The sequence below is a fragment of the Parasteatoda tepidariorum genome, chromosome 10 (genome assembly GCF_043381705.1).
Source record: "Parasteatoda tepidariorum isolate YZ-2023 chromosome 10, CAS_Ptep_4.0, whole genome shotgun sequence".
Taxonomy (NCBI): Eukaryota; Metazoa; Arthropoda; class Arachnida; order Araneae; family Theridiidae; genus Parasteatoda; species Parasteatoda tepidariorum.
In genome coordinates this window covers 54,657,196-54,671,591 of record NC_092213.1, presented here as the reverse complement: position 1 = coordinate 54,671,591, position 14,396 = coordinate 54,657,196, and the positions used below count along the sequence as shown (strand labels likewise).

The 14,396-nt window shown below is 25.3% G+C and overlaps 1 protein-coding gene across 2 annotated transcripts in view; it reads right to left on the bottom strand.

Moving 5' to 3' along the window:
- LOC107443007 (tripartite motif-containing protein 2) overlaps positions 1 to 14,192 on the bottom strand; it is an 87,726-nt gene extending 73,534 nt beyond the window's left edge. Inside the window, exon 1 of one of the 2 annotated variants that reach the window (XM_043038920.2) lies at positions 13,903 to 14,192. In XM_043038920.2, coding sequence (XP_042894854.1) covers positions 13,903 to 13,932 — 30 coding nt within the window. In that variant the 5' untranslated portion in view covers positions 13,933 to 14,192. The remainder of the gene's footprint in view (positions 1 to 13,902) is intronic. The other variant, XM_043038975.2, reaches the window with a different exon arrangement.
- Between the last annotated feature and the right edge of the window lie 204 nt (positions 14,193 to 14,396).

Genomic DNA, 14,396 nt, shown 5'->3' with positions numbered 1-14,396 from the left:
CTAAAATTATAATTTTTTTATTGGAAATGCTATTACCATAGAGTACGGTAATTTTACCGTATTTTTTCCATATTGTACAAGATGAAATATGATTAGTCAGTTCTGTATTTTTTACTAAATGTGTGGTAATAAAAACTATAACTTTGAAAACAAGAATTTCCGGTAAACCGTTACCATATGAACTGAAAAATTATAAATGAATAGCTTACATACCGTATCTTTTGGTTTTATTAAATACAATTATGGCTTTTTTTAAATATGAAATGTCCATACAGATGGTAGTTTTGCCAAAAAAAAATTTCGTGTAGTTTCAAAACTAAATTTAGATTAAAAACTAGCATAAATATTGCTTTTATTAGCACACAACTATTCCAAAAAAAAAAAGCAACACCGAAATAATTCCCAATTTCCAAAATAAAAATGACGAATTAGTTATTATGTATATTAATTATGTTAATAATTATGAAACTTTAAATATCTATCTAGATCTACACATAAAGGAAATATAATATCAATGAAAAAACACATCCACTGAAGGTGGACAAATAAAGACACCGTAAAACTAGGAAATACGGGACCGATTTGCGTTTTCCTGGAGTTCAAAGAACTTTTATAGGTCATTAAGCTTTTTCTAACTGTTTCAGAAGTCTTAATGTCTTTTAGAAAAGACATGGCAATGCAGACGGACATTTTTATAGGTAATATGTTAAAAAAAAGGAGTACTCAATACCTTTTGTTCAATGCATGTTAAGATTTTTATTAGGTCATATGTTATGTTATAAACGAAAAAATGAGGCATGTTTTGAAAGAGAAAAATGTATATTAGATTTAAAAAAATGATTTCATTATAAATACTCTAATATTATATGAGTTCTAAAAAATTAATTTTTATTTTTTACTTTTTCTACTTAAAGAGTCTAGATTTCGGAACTTATTGAACCTTATTGCTAGAATTTGTTGCAACTTTAATATGGTAATAGTTAAACCATGTTATCGTTCTTTTAAAACTTGATAAAACGATGCAAAAATTAAAAAAAAATTTAAAAAGAAATCCAAAAAAAAAGAGGTTCAATTAACTAGAGGAAAATGAAGAGAATTAATTTCATTTTGAAGGCTTATTAGAAATATCTAATATGATATTTCTAAAAAATTAACTTTTATCTATTTTACTTTTATTCCATGAAGAGTTTAGATCACTGTTAAAAATTTTGGGACGTATTGAAATATTTTGTTCAAACTTGCAGCAACATTAATATTTTACTATTTGAACCATATTATCGTTCTTCTAAAACTTGATAAAACAATACTGAAAAGAAAAAAATATTTAAGAATAAATTTCAACTTAATGAAATTTGAATAAGAAAAGGCTTAACCAGTGATCAATTGACCAGAGGAAAATTAATTGAATGTTTATTAGAGAGATCTAATATTATGTAACTTCTAAAATATTAACTTACATTTATTTTTAATTCCTTTGCAAGAAGAAAAGTCACATTATTTTTAAAAATTTTGGAACGTATTGAACCATTTAGTTCAAATTTGCATCAACATTAATATGGTACTATACTAGTTAAACCATATTATCGTTATTCCAAAACTTGGTAAAACGATACTATGGTTTTATTTGAACAGAAAGTTTATTCAAATTAACACCTTATTAAGGTTGCAGAAGACTAGCTACGTAAGGGATCAATAATGTAGTTTAATGTTGAGCTTATTTCTCTGAGACTATAAAATAAAGTTTAAAGTTTAAAAAATTCATCAGTCCTCCTTTTTATTTTTTTACTTTTTATTTTGCGTCACCACATTGCTCACTGTCGTTATTTGAAGTTTTAAAAACGTTTCACGCAAAATTAAGTCTTCCACTACATTGACAATCACAATCTTAATCCGATTTACTTCAAAATTTGACAAGTCGTAGTACTAAGTATGATTCAGTGATCAATTAACCAGATTATGGATTTATCAATTATTCCTTTTTACATGACAAAATTGTAAGAATTTTCTTGTCGAAATCGTGTACCTATCATTCAAAATAATAAATACGAAAAAAAACATTTTATTCCTTTAAGTAAAAAAGTAAAAGAAAATTTAAATTTTGAGCGGTTTCTAAAATAAAAACATGTGCTTTTATGCTTTTGTTCAAAATCTGCATTTTTACTGTCAGAACGTGAGTCTAATTTTCTTCATACGTGTGAATATAACTAATATTTAAATTTACAAAATCAATTAGCTCTTTTTGTGAGAGCAATTTGCTTTTTACGATAACTGAAAATACTGTTATCACGAAAGAAGTTTCATTAATATTTGAAATTCCTCTCATATTCCACCATTGAAGATTAAATTATTGATATTTCTGAATATTTTAATTTCTCATGACACATTTGTATCTAGATAAAAAAAAAAGTTAAAATATTTTGAGTGCAGCATTCGTAAAAACCACAGTATTATTCACGTTTAAACCACAAAAAGTGCCATATTTATCATTTCCTTTCAAATAAATAAATGATATACTTTTTGAGTAGCATAACATAATCTGAGCTTATTAAAATAAGCCTAAATAGATTATTAGGAAATATTATACGTTTAAACCACAAGAAGTGTCTTTTTAATCATTATATTTCAAATAAATGAATGATAATTTTTTTTTTGAATAGCATTACATAATCTGAGCTCATTAAAATAAGCCTAATAGATTATTAGGAAATACTAGATAATTTTCCAAGCAAGCAGGTTCGTTGTAAAATGACAGCCATCGTTTCCAAAGAGCTGAAATTTAAAATTAGACAATGACGTATAAACGAGGTCAAAAATTTCAGTAAAAATATTCGTTCAAGAAACAAAATTCTTCTGACTTAAGAGAAAAATTTATTCATAGTTTTATTTTAAAGCTGTTATCAAATAACTGTTCATTTAAATAACTCTTTTTTTTTATCTATGATTTTAAATATATTCAAACAAATACATATTTCCTTAAGTCAAAAATATAAACTTACAATTAAATTGGTTTTCTCTGTAAATTTTCAATTTGTATATTCAATAGTTAAAAACGAAAAGTCTTAAGCTGATTAGGATACTTTTGAAAGCTCCTTCCAAGAACGGAAATTATTATTAAATATTTCTTGTTTTTTACTTTTTAAAAAAAACTAAAGCCAGTTACAATCAATATTACATAATATTACATTGAATATAAAAGTAAACTGTTTGTTTAGTCGCTTTACTGAATACTTGTTCTGGCTCCAGCTGGGTCACAGAATAACTTTTACGCTTATGCACTGAAAAAAAAGTATGGGTAAAACAACCAGAATATGATAAAATTTACTGTGTTTCTGGCTTTATGGGAACAAAATTAAGCACGGTAATTTTTACCGAAGCTCTTTGGTAATGATTTTGATAAAACAGTGATTAATGATTTTGATAAATGATAAATGATTTTGATAAAATTGAACAATAAAATATGTTTTTAGAATATGTGATAAAATTAAATTAGATTGGTTAAATTTGTTAAGTTATCGTAACACCTTAGAGCAGCGTTCCCCAACCTTTTTATCACCGCGGACCGGTCAACGTTTGATAATTTAACCGCGGCCCGCTTGGGGTGGGATGTTGATTGTTTATATTTCAGATTATTTCGATTTATTAATTTTAATTTAATTGCATTTAAACATGTCTTCAAAATAAAATACAGTTACCCCAAAAAATAAATGTAAAGGGATTTAACATTTTAGCTTACTAGAACGTTAATCAATGAGAACCCTGAACTTGTTTCTTTGCAATGAGACGGTTCCATCTGGGGATTTGGAGACNAATGATACATTTTTTTTAATAGCATAACATAATCTGAGCTCATTAAAATAAGCCTAAATAGATTATTAGGAAATACTAGATAATTTTCCAAGTAAGCAGATTCGTTGTAAAATGACGGCAACTGTTTCCAAATAGCTAGAATTTCCAATTAGCCAACAACGTAGACACAAGTCGAAAAGTTGTGTAAAATTATTCGTTCAAAAAACAAAATTCTTCTGACTTATGAGAAAAAATTTATTCATAGAGTTACTTCAAAGCTGTTATCAAATGATTGCTCATTTAAATAACTCTTTTTTTTATCTATGATTTTAAATATATTCAAACAAATATATATTTCCTTAAGTCAAAAATATAAACTTACAATTAAATTGGTTTTCTTTGTAAATTTTCAATTTGTATATTCAATAGTTAAAAACGAAAACTCTTAAGCCGATTTTGATTCTTTGAAAGCTCCTTCCAAGAACGGAAATTATTATTAAATATTCTTTGTTTTTTACTTTTTAAAAAAAACTAAAGCCAGTTACAATCAATATTACATAATATTACATTGAATATAAAAGTAAACTGTTTGTTTGGTCATTTTACTGAATACTTGCTCTGGCTCCAGCTGTGTCACAGAATAACTTTTACTGTTATGCATTGAGAAGAAAGTACGGGTAAAAAAAATCAGAATATGATAAAATTTACCGTGTTTCTGGCTTTATGGGAACAACATAACGCGTGGTAATTTTAAACGAAGAGCTTTTGATAAAATTAACAATAAAATATGTTTTTAGAATATGTGATAAAATTAGATTGGTAAAATTTGGTAAGTTATCATAATACCTTAAAACATGGCATAAAAACCATTTATTCAATTTAATTTATTTTTCAGTTTTGTATTTTTTATAAATGTGTGGTAATAAGAACTACAGTTTCGATAACCAGAATTTACGGTAAACTGTTATTATATGAATGGAAAAATTGCAACATAAATGGTTTAAATACCGTTTATTTTGGTTTTACTAATCAGAATTATGGATTTTTTTAAACCAGAAATGTAGGCACCATACAGTACAGTAGTTTTACGAAAAATAGTTTTCTCTGCGTGTTCTGAGTTTCTATTCATAATATTCTATTCATTTAGAAACGTTTTTTCTTTTTTTACACGTGAGGTTGCCCATTAATCACGAGATCCCATTAATCACGAGATTTTTGATTATTTTAAAATCTCTTCTCCCTACCTGCATGAGGCGGAACTTCGTACGTACCTCTCCCAACCAGTTATCATTCGTCTCACTATAAAAAATAAAAAAAGTATAAAAGAGGAGTAACAATGTGATTTCAGGGGAAACTCCCTCTCCCCTCACCATTACTTTACAGTATATAAAAAAAAACTCCTCTTCTTTTTATAAATAAAAATGATTAGTAAAAATGAAAAGTGCCGTATTAAAAAATATGAAAATTAAGTTTTTTAAATACCCATAAAAAAAATTCGACACAGAACCGACTGGTATTAAATTACTTTACTTTTACATTATTTTACAATTTAAATTACTCCTGTAATAATAATACTTAAAAAAAAATCCAATTAAAACAACTTAAATTTGAAATCATAAAAAGCATTAGTTTGTAAGCTAAAAAATACTTAATTATTCGATTCATTATTACTTTTAATTAGTTTAATAAACTAAATGATAGATTTTAAATTTACGATATTTAATAAAAACATTTTAAATTGAAAATCCGTAATAACTTTTTATATTCAAAGATCTTAAAGATATTAATTTTTTGCTAGAAATATTCAAGTATTAGATCTAATACTTCTTTAAATCAATCAGTTTTATAAGCAAAATAATAGATTTGAAATTAAGATATTTAAAGATAATACTAAACTAATTTTAAAAAACTTTAAAAAGTCAAGGATCTTAAACAAATCTATTAACAAACTAGAAAATATTCAATTGTTAGATCCAATACCTCCTTAAATCAATGAGTATAACAAACATATTATTTTATTTGAAATCAGGATATTAAAAGAAACTTTAAGACTTTATAAACTTTATAAACTAAACTGAACTTTATAAATCAAAAGAAACTTTATAAAGTTAAAGATCTATTATTAACAAACTAGAAAATATTTAAATACAAGATACAAAACCTAGTTCAAAATGCTTCTTAGAAACATTTATATAAATTAAATAATAGATTTAAAATTGAAATATTTAATAACAATACTTAAAAATAAAGTTCCTTATAAACAACTTTCTAAACTTAATGATCTTAAATGTATAAATTTATAAGTTAACAAAATATTCAAATATTAAATCCAATACTTCCTTAAATCAGTTTAATTCATTAAATAGTTGCTCTGAAATTAGGCTGTTTAATGAAAATACATTAAAAAAAAAGTTTAATTCCTTAATAACTCGTTAAAATCAAAGACTCTTAAAAACATTGTCGTTGGAAAATAATTGGATCTATTATTTAAATAGTTTTTACCTAGTATTTTAAACTGAAATTACTAGCTAGAAAATATTAAAATATATACAATATCCTTATAAATTATTTGAATAATTCAAATAATAAATCTGAAATAGGATATTTAATCGAAATCTTTAAAAATAAAATTCCATAAAACAAGCTTTCAAAGTCAAAGATCTAAAAGACATCAAGCTAGAAAATATTTTAATACTAAATTTAATGCTTCTTTGGGTCAGTTTAATAATTTAAATTACAGACCTAAAATAGGATATTAATTTTAAAAATTGACGGAGACAGAGTAGAATTACAGTTTTCGAAGAAAACCTTTTAAAAAAATTTACTGCAACTGTTATGAAGTTATTTTGGACACAAAAGTTAATTTTATAAGAGCCGTTACCCTTTATAACCATCCAACGCCATCAATTCTAATTATTTTAAGGAATTGTTTTCGGGTTTCCATAGAAACGTTCATCTTTCCTTGCAGGCAAGTCTATAAGTCCTTTCTCTACACATTTAACTTATTCTAGCATCCAATTATTTATAATGAATAGTTTTAGTTCTTGAGACAACAAGAGATCACTGTAAATATGCTTTGTTATATTTATTCCGTAGACCTATAATTAATGAGTAAACCTTGCAAGTCTTATTAATTTTTTTAAGCATAGACATATGTTTTTCCTATTATTATTAAGAATTCAGATGAAAGAGATTGAAAGGATTTTGTATCATAATCAAAAAGATTCCTATAAATAGGTTTTTGTTTTGCAAGGGGAAATATGGGCAAACGCTACCTTAGTTATTACGAGTAATAAGAAATATGTTAACAGTTAAATTTCACATTTAAAACAATTTAATTTTTATTAAATAAAACGTTATTCAAGATTTATTTTAATTTATCGTATTTCATGAAAAAAATTTTAAACGTTTCCATTTGCAATAAAATCGCTTGCTCAAAAAATTTGCTCCGATTTCAATTTAAAATACTTTTTAATGAGAAATTAGAACTTATTAAGAAAATTTTTGGTCTACAAAATTATTTTACAGCACTAATTTTAAAGTTATGCATAATGTAAAAATTGATTTCAGCATATTTCTGTAAAACTATTCTAAAACAACATTTTGGAACATATTTAAAACTTGAAAGCGATTTTTAACCTAATTCACTCAGCAAATTAAAGACATAGCTTGAAGTCGTTTGTTCAAAGCGACTCCCGTCTATAATTTATTTAGTTATTTTTACTTATTTAGAAACTATATATAACAGTTTGATAGTTTAATGAAATGAAATCGTTGATAGAAGGATAGATAATAATACAGAAATATATAAACGACAGTGTGATATCAAATTATAAAAGATGCAGCCTTATTTTCTTTCATCGAAATTAATCATGATTTATGTAAATTACAGTATAATATTTACTAAAATTAGAATTTTCGCTATCAAAAATTAATGTGATTGTACACTTCTTTTCCTAGATATCCTATACATAAAATTTATTAAAGCTATAGAAGTTTAAGAAAAAAACATACAAATAGTTTGACAGTTAAAACCATAGAGCTGATGATTGGTCTTATTTGATTTATTGTTGTTTATTGTTTGATTAATTACAAAATTATAGGGAAAATGTTTTTGAAAAATTATAAAAACTAACAGATTAGGTATTAATATGTTTCAAAAAATATTTGAATTTATTACTTTTCTATGTATTATTTTTAAAAAGGACTTTTTTAATTGTTCTCTTTTTAATAATTTTCGAATAAAATTTATGTAATACTACAAGCCATGCAGATTGCAATATGTAAGTATATATCTTGCCTATATGATTCTTAATATCCTGCATACAAGAACAAGGCTCTAAGGGATACATTTACCTGTATTATATTATATACATTTACCTGTATCTTAGAGGATACATTTACCTGTATTATATGACTCTAAATATCCCGTGCATACAAAAACCAATAAAGTATTAAGTCATACTGAATATATTAACCTGTCGTATATGCACACAAAAATATGCTTATTTAAAAATACTTTTAGTTAAATGCAAACATTATTAATGTAAAAAATTCAAAATCAAAAATTTAGCGAAGAGAAAATTTTATCTGTTCACGCGTTATCTCTAGATGAACTTGATAGTGATACGGGATACATCTATCTACGAGTCATTCTGATTCGAATCAAATCATATAACACAAATAATATAAACTATACAGGTTACATATATCCGAATATTTTTCCCTGTATGACTCTTAGCATCCTGCACACAATATGCAGGGTGCAAAGAGTCATCTGGGATACATCTACCAGTTATATAGTGAAACGACAAATTTTATTTAAAAAAAATATGTTGTTGTTTTAAGTAATTATTTACAATAATTAGATGCATGGCAAAAAATATAATATTATACAATATAAAGGTATGTAAAAATTACGAATGAAATTCTGATTATTATTACAAATATTTATTTTGTTAGGATTATTCTGAACTGGTTTAATTTTTACTTCTCTTTATTCAAAGGGACGTATTAAAAATTTTTTTAAGGGATTTTAAAATTTAAAATTATTTTTAAAATGAATATCTTTTTTTTAAAAAATGCACCTTGAAATTTTCTTTTTTTTCATAAATTTCAGTTTTTATTATAAAAAAAAGCTTTCAAGTTGCTCATCAATTTCTAATTTTTTTAAAAGTTCTTTTAGTTGGTTTTTTGAAGAAAAAAAATTTGTGCACAGTTCTATCTTTCAGAAAGAATTTAATTATTTTTTTATAAATACAAATTGTTCTCTTATTTTGATAATTGAGTGAGAATCAGTTTTTGAAATACAACCTATATAAAATAGTAAAAGAGGGTAATTTAAAAATTGTTGAGGATAAAATTCACTTATTACATAATATAACACATTTTGATAAATTTGCCCTTTCAAAACTCAAAGTTGTGAGAAAGCACCCTGCCTTTTTTTTATTTCTAGGGAGATCTCTGCTGACTCATTATAAGAAAAGATTTCGTGAATTCACCCATATCATTCAGGACGCAGTTTAATTAAAAAAAGTTCGTTTTAATGACCTGAGTCATTTTGTAAATAACTTAATATGTTTAACGAAATCGCGAAAAAAAAAGTCAATATAATTGTTCAAACAATAATCACTAAAAATGATAAATTCAATACTATTCAGACATGTTTCAAATTATTATCGCAAGATTTCGTGAATTCACCCATATCATTCAGGAAGCAGTTTAATTTAAAAAAAATTCGTTTTAATGACCTAATTCATTTTGTAAATAACAATCTGTTTAACGAAGTCCCAAAACAATTAAGTCAATGTAATTATTTTCACGTTATCATATATTCTATTGATAAACAATAATAACTAAAAATAATAAATTCAATACTATTCAGACATGTTTCAAATTTTCATCAAAAGAATTCCTGAAATCAGCAAGAATCAGTTTAATTTAAAATATTTCGCTTTAATGACCTAATTCATTTTGTCACTAACAATCTGTTCAACGAAGTCACACAAAAAAATTAAGTCAATGTAATTATTTTCACGTTATCATATATTCTATTGATAAACAATAATAACTAAAAATAATGAATTCAATACTATTCAGACATGTTTCAAATTATCATCAAAAGAATTCTTGAAATCAGCCATATCATTCAGGAGGCAGTTTAATTTAAAATATTTCGTTTTAATGACCAAATTCATTTAGTAAATAACAATCTGTTTAACGAAGTCACGAAAAAAAAAATTAAATCAATGTAATAGTTTTTTTTTCTTTTAATTAAATTATTTTCACGTTATCATACATTCTATTGATAAACAATAATCACTAAAAATGTTATCTTCAATACTATTCTGACATGTTTCAAATTATCATCACAAGATTTCGAGAATTCACCCATATCAATCTAAAAGCAACTGACAAAGCAATAAAAGCGCCAATGTCAGAAAAATATTCGCCAACATTTTCCGCAGGGTAATTGAACTACATTTAGTGTAGAAAGAAATGGATTTCATGTTAATAATTCATTCTACGCTGTGATGAGCAGCACGAAGACCCAATGAATGGACTTTTTCCTATAAACTTTGTGCTGCGCGACCCAGAGAGTTATTGTGTTGGTGATTGTAGCGTAAAACGAATGAACTACTTTTTCCTCTAGCATCATAGTATACTTTAACACTATTTAATACAATATCAAGGTCAAAGGGATTTCCCAGAAAGGCGACATATGTCTGACGTAGGCGGACATTTGACTCATTGGTAAAGAAGCCTTTTTTATGGAATACCTATAAAAGCAGACAAAAATTTTATAAGATTTTTTTTTTCAGTAATCAATTTACACCCATTTCTCTGAAAGGTCAGATCATAATAGAAATATACAAATACCATCCGCGAACTAAAACAGAGCGAGGGTTGTAGGAAAATTTTGAGCCTCAAAAATATTTTAACGAATTTTGGTGCTTCAAAACATTTATAGGAAATAAATATTTATTCAAGCAGCCTTTTTTGAGGGGAAATGTCATACTTGTGCTTTTAACTTTGATATATTTTTTAATTTTTTTTTAATTTTAATGTGTAATTTATTATTAAAAATTCATTACAAATGAAATTATCTTTAAAGGTAGCATATTTACATAAATTAATCTTTTGACACAGATGGGACCCCTGCTTTCCTTCTGTAAATATATAATTTTTTCTGATGCTCTAATTACAATCAAAAATATATTTTGGAACTTTTAATTTTAAAAAACAGTCTAATAGTTACTAAAAAAGTCTGTTCGGTTATCGGAATTATATTGTACTAAAATATAAAATCCAAAAAAAGTAGCTTCACATTTTTATTTTCACTCATGTTCGAAAATTTATCAATATTTGATTTCGTAAATAAAAGAAATTTCAATGATGTATAACTATTTCTCTCAGATCTAAATAAGTGCAAATGAGTGCCAAAATTACTGTTTGGAAGTGTATCGTGCTTGGAAGATTTCACCTTTAGCGTAGAAAAAAACACCGGTGTTTCATGTTGAATTTCATAATCATTAATTATTTAGATGCTAAATATAATATTTTTCACTTATTTTGCCCTATATTAATACATAATAAAGAAAAAAGTATGAAAAATATATTTAATAAAAATTCTGCGTCTAAGGGTTTTAAGACGTTTATGCTATCTTTAACAATTGAAAACAATTGTTAACTACTTTCTTTTTCAATTTCTTACGTAAGCGGCACTGAAGTGAAAAATAACTAAAAATGAAACAATTATCCACCAGCATCCCAGAGCACGAGGTCAAGAAATCTGGAATGCGCACCGATGGCCTTGGCCCTACATGGGCTGTCGCGCTACTGAGTTTAGTTTTAGAAACAATTGACTATACAATTAAAAACAAAATTTAAAAAGAATCGTTAGGACAGATATCATTTTTCATTTGAAGTATTTGAAGAAAACTGTAATAGTTGTTCGAAATATAACTTTTCTTTCTTTTTTTCTATTTAAATATATTGGCCGCAAAGAAATATTTTTCTTGAACTCGTGCTCAAATAGGAAAGGATTTCTATAACAATGTTTAATATTACTTCCTATTTAATATGAACATGAAAATTAAAATATTGGCTGCCCTTATAAATTCTTTTAAAAATAATTACGAAAATAATAATTTCTTTAGCTTTTACGCTAGAAAAATTTCAAATTCATGAGCCTTAGTAAAAGAATGTCTGACATCTCCCCCCCCCTTCCGACCGCTGTGAATAGATTATAATAATTAAATGAAACATACAAATACCACAAATTAACGCATAATAACTAACTACAACAACTATCATAAAAAATACCATATTGTTCTTTAGAGTTATTACTTACCGTTAACATTTTACATATTTATATAAATTATTCTTTAGAATATGAAAAAAAAAAATTTCTAATAAGTTTTCCTCTATAGTGAAATTGTAAATAGCACATAATTGCTATTTAGTAACTAAATTTTGTAATCCGCTTTCATTTCGCAGTAATATTTTAACTCTCCTAATTTAGAGTGAGTAATTTAAAAAAATATTTCAAAGTTAATAATGGACCTATTATAGAAGATTAAAAACATTTTAAAAACACTAAAAAATTTTTAAGTTTCAAAATTGGTTTTCACGTGATTCTCAATAGAAATATTGACTTTATATAGAAATATGTATAATATATTCAAGGGCATGCATATTCACATATTCAAAAGAAACATGGGTAAAATGAATACCGACTCAGAAGTGCCCTTAAAATTCAACCAACTCATTAGTTCATTTTCATTGTAGATCATTTATCAATGTTTTAAATTCAATTCATAGTAATATTAGCTTAGTAAGTTGCACTCGTAAATCGATTGATTCCAAATCCATAGTTAACTTAGTTTTTTTTTTTAATTATTTCAAAGAATTATTTGCAACTGCATACGTTCAAAACTAATTTTTTTAATAAGTAGTATCAGTATAGAACTAAAAGACGAAAATTTAAGCCCCCTAAAAAAATAAATAATTTATTACAGAAGTAATTATTCATTCAGATTATTATTTATAATATTTGTTTAATGAAGTTAATCGATATGACAAGTGAGTCGTTCATACATTACTATTTTGTTCAAACATTATAATTGATGTTCATTATTAACGACGTTAAAATGAAAGTAAATACAATTATATAATTTCATTTTAATTAAGAAAGAAAGTGTTCAAAATTATAAATGAAAAAAGTTTTATAATATTAGCTCTTCCTAAAAAGGTGGACCGGAAAATCTTTTTCCGATTCTCCCCTTTAAATACTACTTTCCACCATTTAAAATGGTGTGAATTAATGTAAGACTTAATTATTAAAATAAAAATAATTGTGTGATTATTTATTTGAAATTTAACAACTGGAAAAAGATAACAGAATTAACTTATCAAAAGTTATAAAGGTTCAGTTTAAGAAATTATGTCAAAAATTCTAAAATAAAGAAATAGTCATATCATAATGATAATATCATTATCTTTTGGTTACATTTAATTACAATATTTTTGAAACTGAAATAATATCTAATAATAAAAACAAATCTTTATATATGATATTGATTATATGTAAATAAAGAGTATATAAAGCGAAGAAAAAAATGTGTACTTTTTTATAGCTGTTTCATACTTTTCATGACTGTTTATATGAGATTTTTTAATAAAAATAAAATTCATGAAATCTACACGTGAGAAACAAAGAAATTACATCGAAAATATAAAAAAAAATATACATATAATTAGATAAAAATATATCTTAAGATTTATTATGAGAAAATTAAGTTAAAATTAAAATTAATATAATTAGTAAGCAAACATATCATGAAGGTAGTATAACTTTTTATGTATATTTATTCCATATTATTTAAATAAGGTTGGAAGGAAATTTTATAATTAAAAACAATTGATAAACCAATTATTAACAAATAATAAAAATGCTTTAACATTATAAATAATATTTTCTCATTTAAATAAAATTTACGGAACTTAATGATTTATTTATTTATAATCTACAAGTGCTGATTTTTTTATTCTAATCAATAAATACCAAACACCAAAAAACACAATTTAAGTGACAGGTAAATTATAAGTACTTACTTCATCTGTATCAGTACCCGAAGCAAGCATTTTTGAAGCCGGCTCAAAACACTACAAATATTCCAAACGTCAAAGACCACACATTAAAACTGGCACCCAAATCATTCTATTAAACACGCCATTTTAATTCTAAAAACAAAAGAACATTTCCAATTCCACAAACAATCGTCTGCTATTTTTAATTCACGTTCGAGTTCTGTTTAACAACATTATTAAACGGTAAAGCTGATGTATGAGCAATGCTGAATGATACCTATCTACGCTTTCCTCCCCATCGTATCGTTTTGTTAGGGTTGCCATAAGCGTATAGTGGTCATTTGGCTTTATTATTTTTCTTTTGGCACAATCTGCGCGTGATGCTCTTAGTTTCGTTTTGAAAATGGTTTCGAAATTGAAGGGAATTGTGCGGGAAAGACGAATAAGTGGGGTGTTAAAAGATTAAATGCAGTGGAGTAGGATTTATATGTTTTTCGAGAGACCTTAGAAAAAGTCGA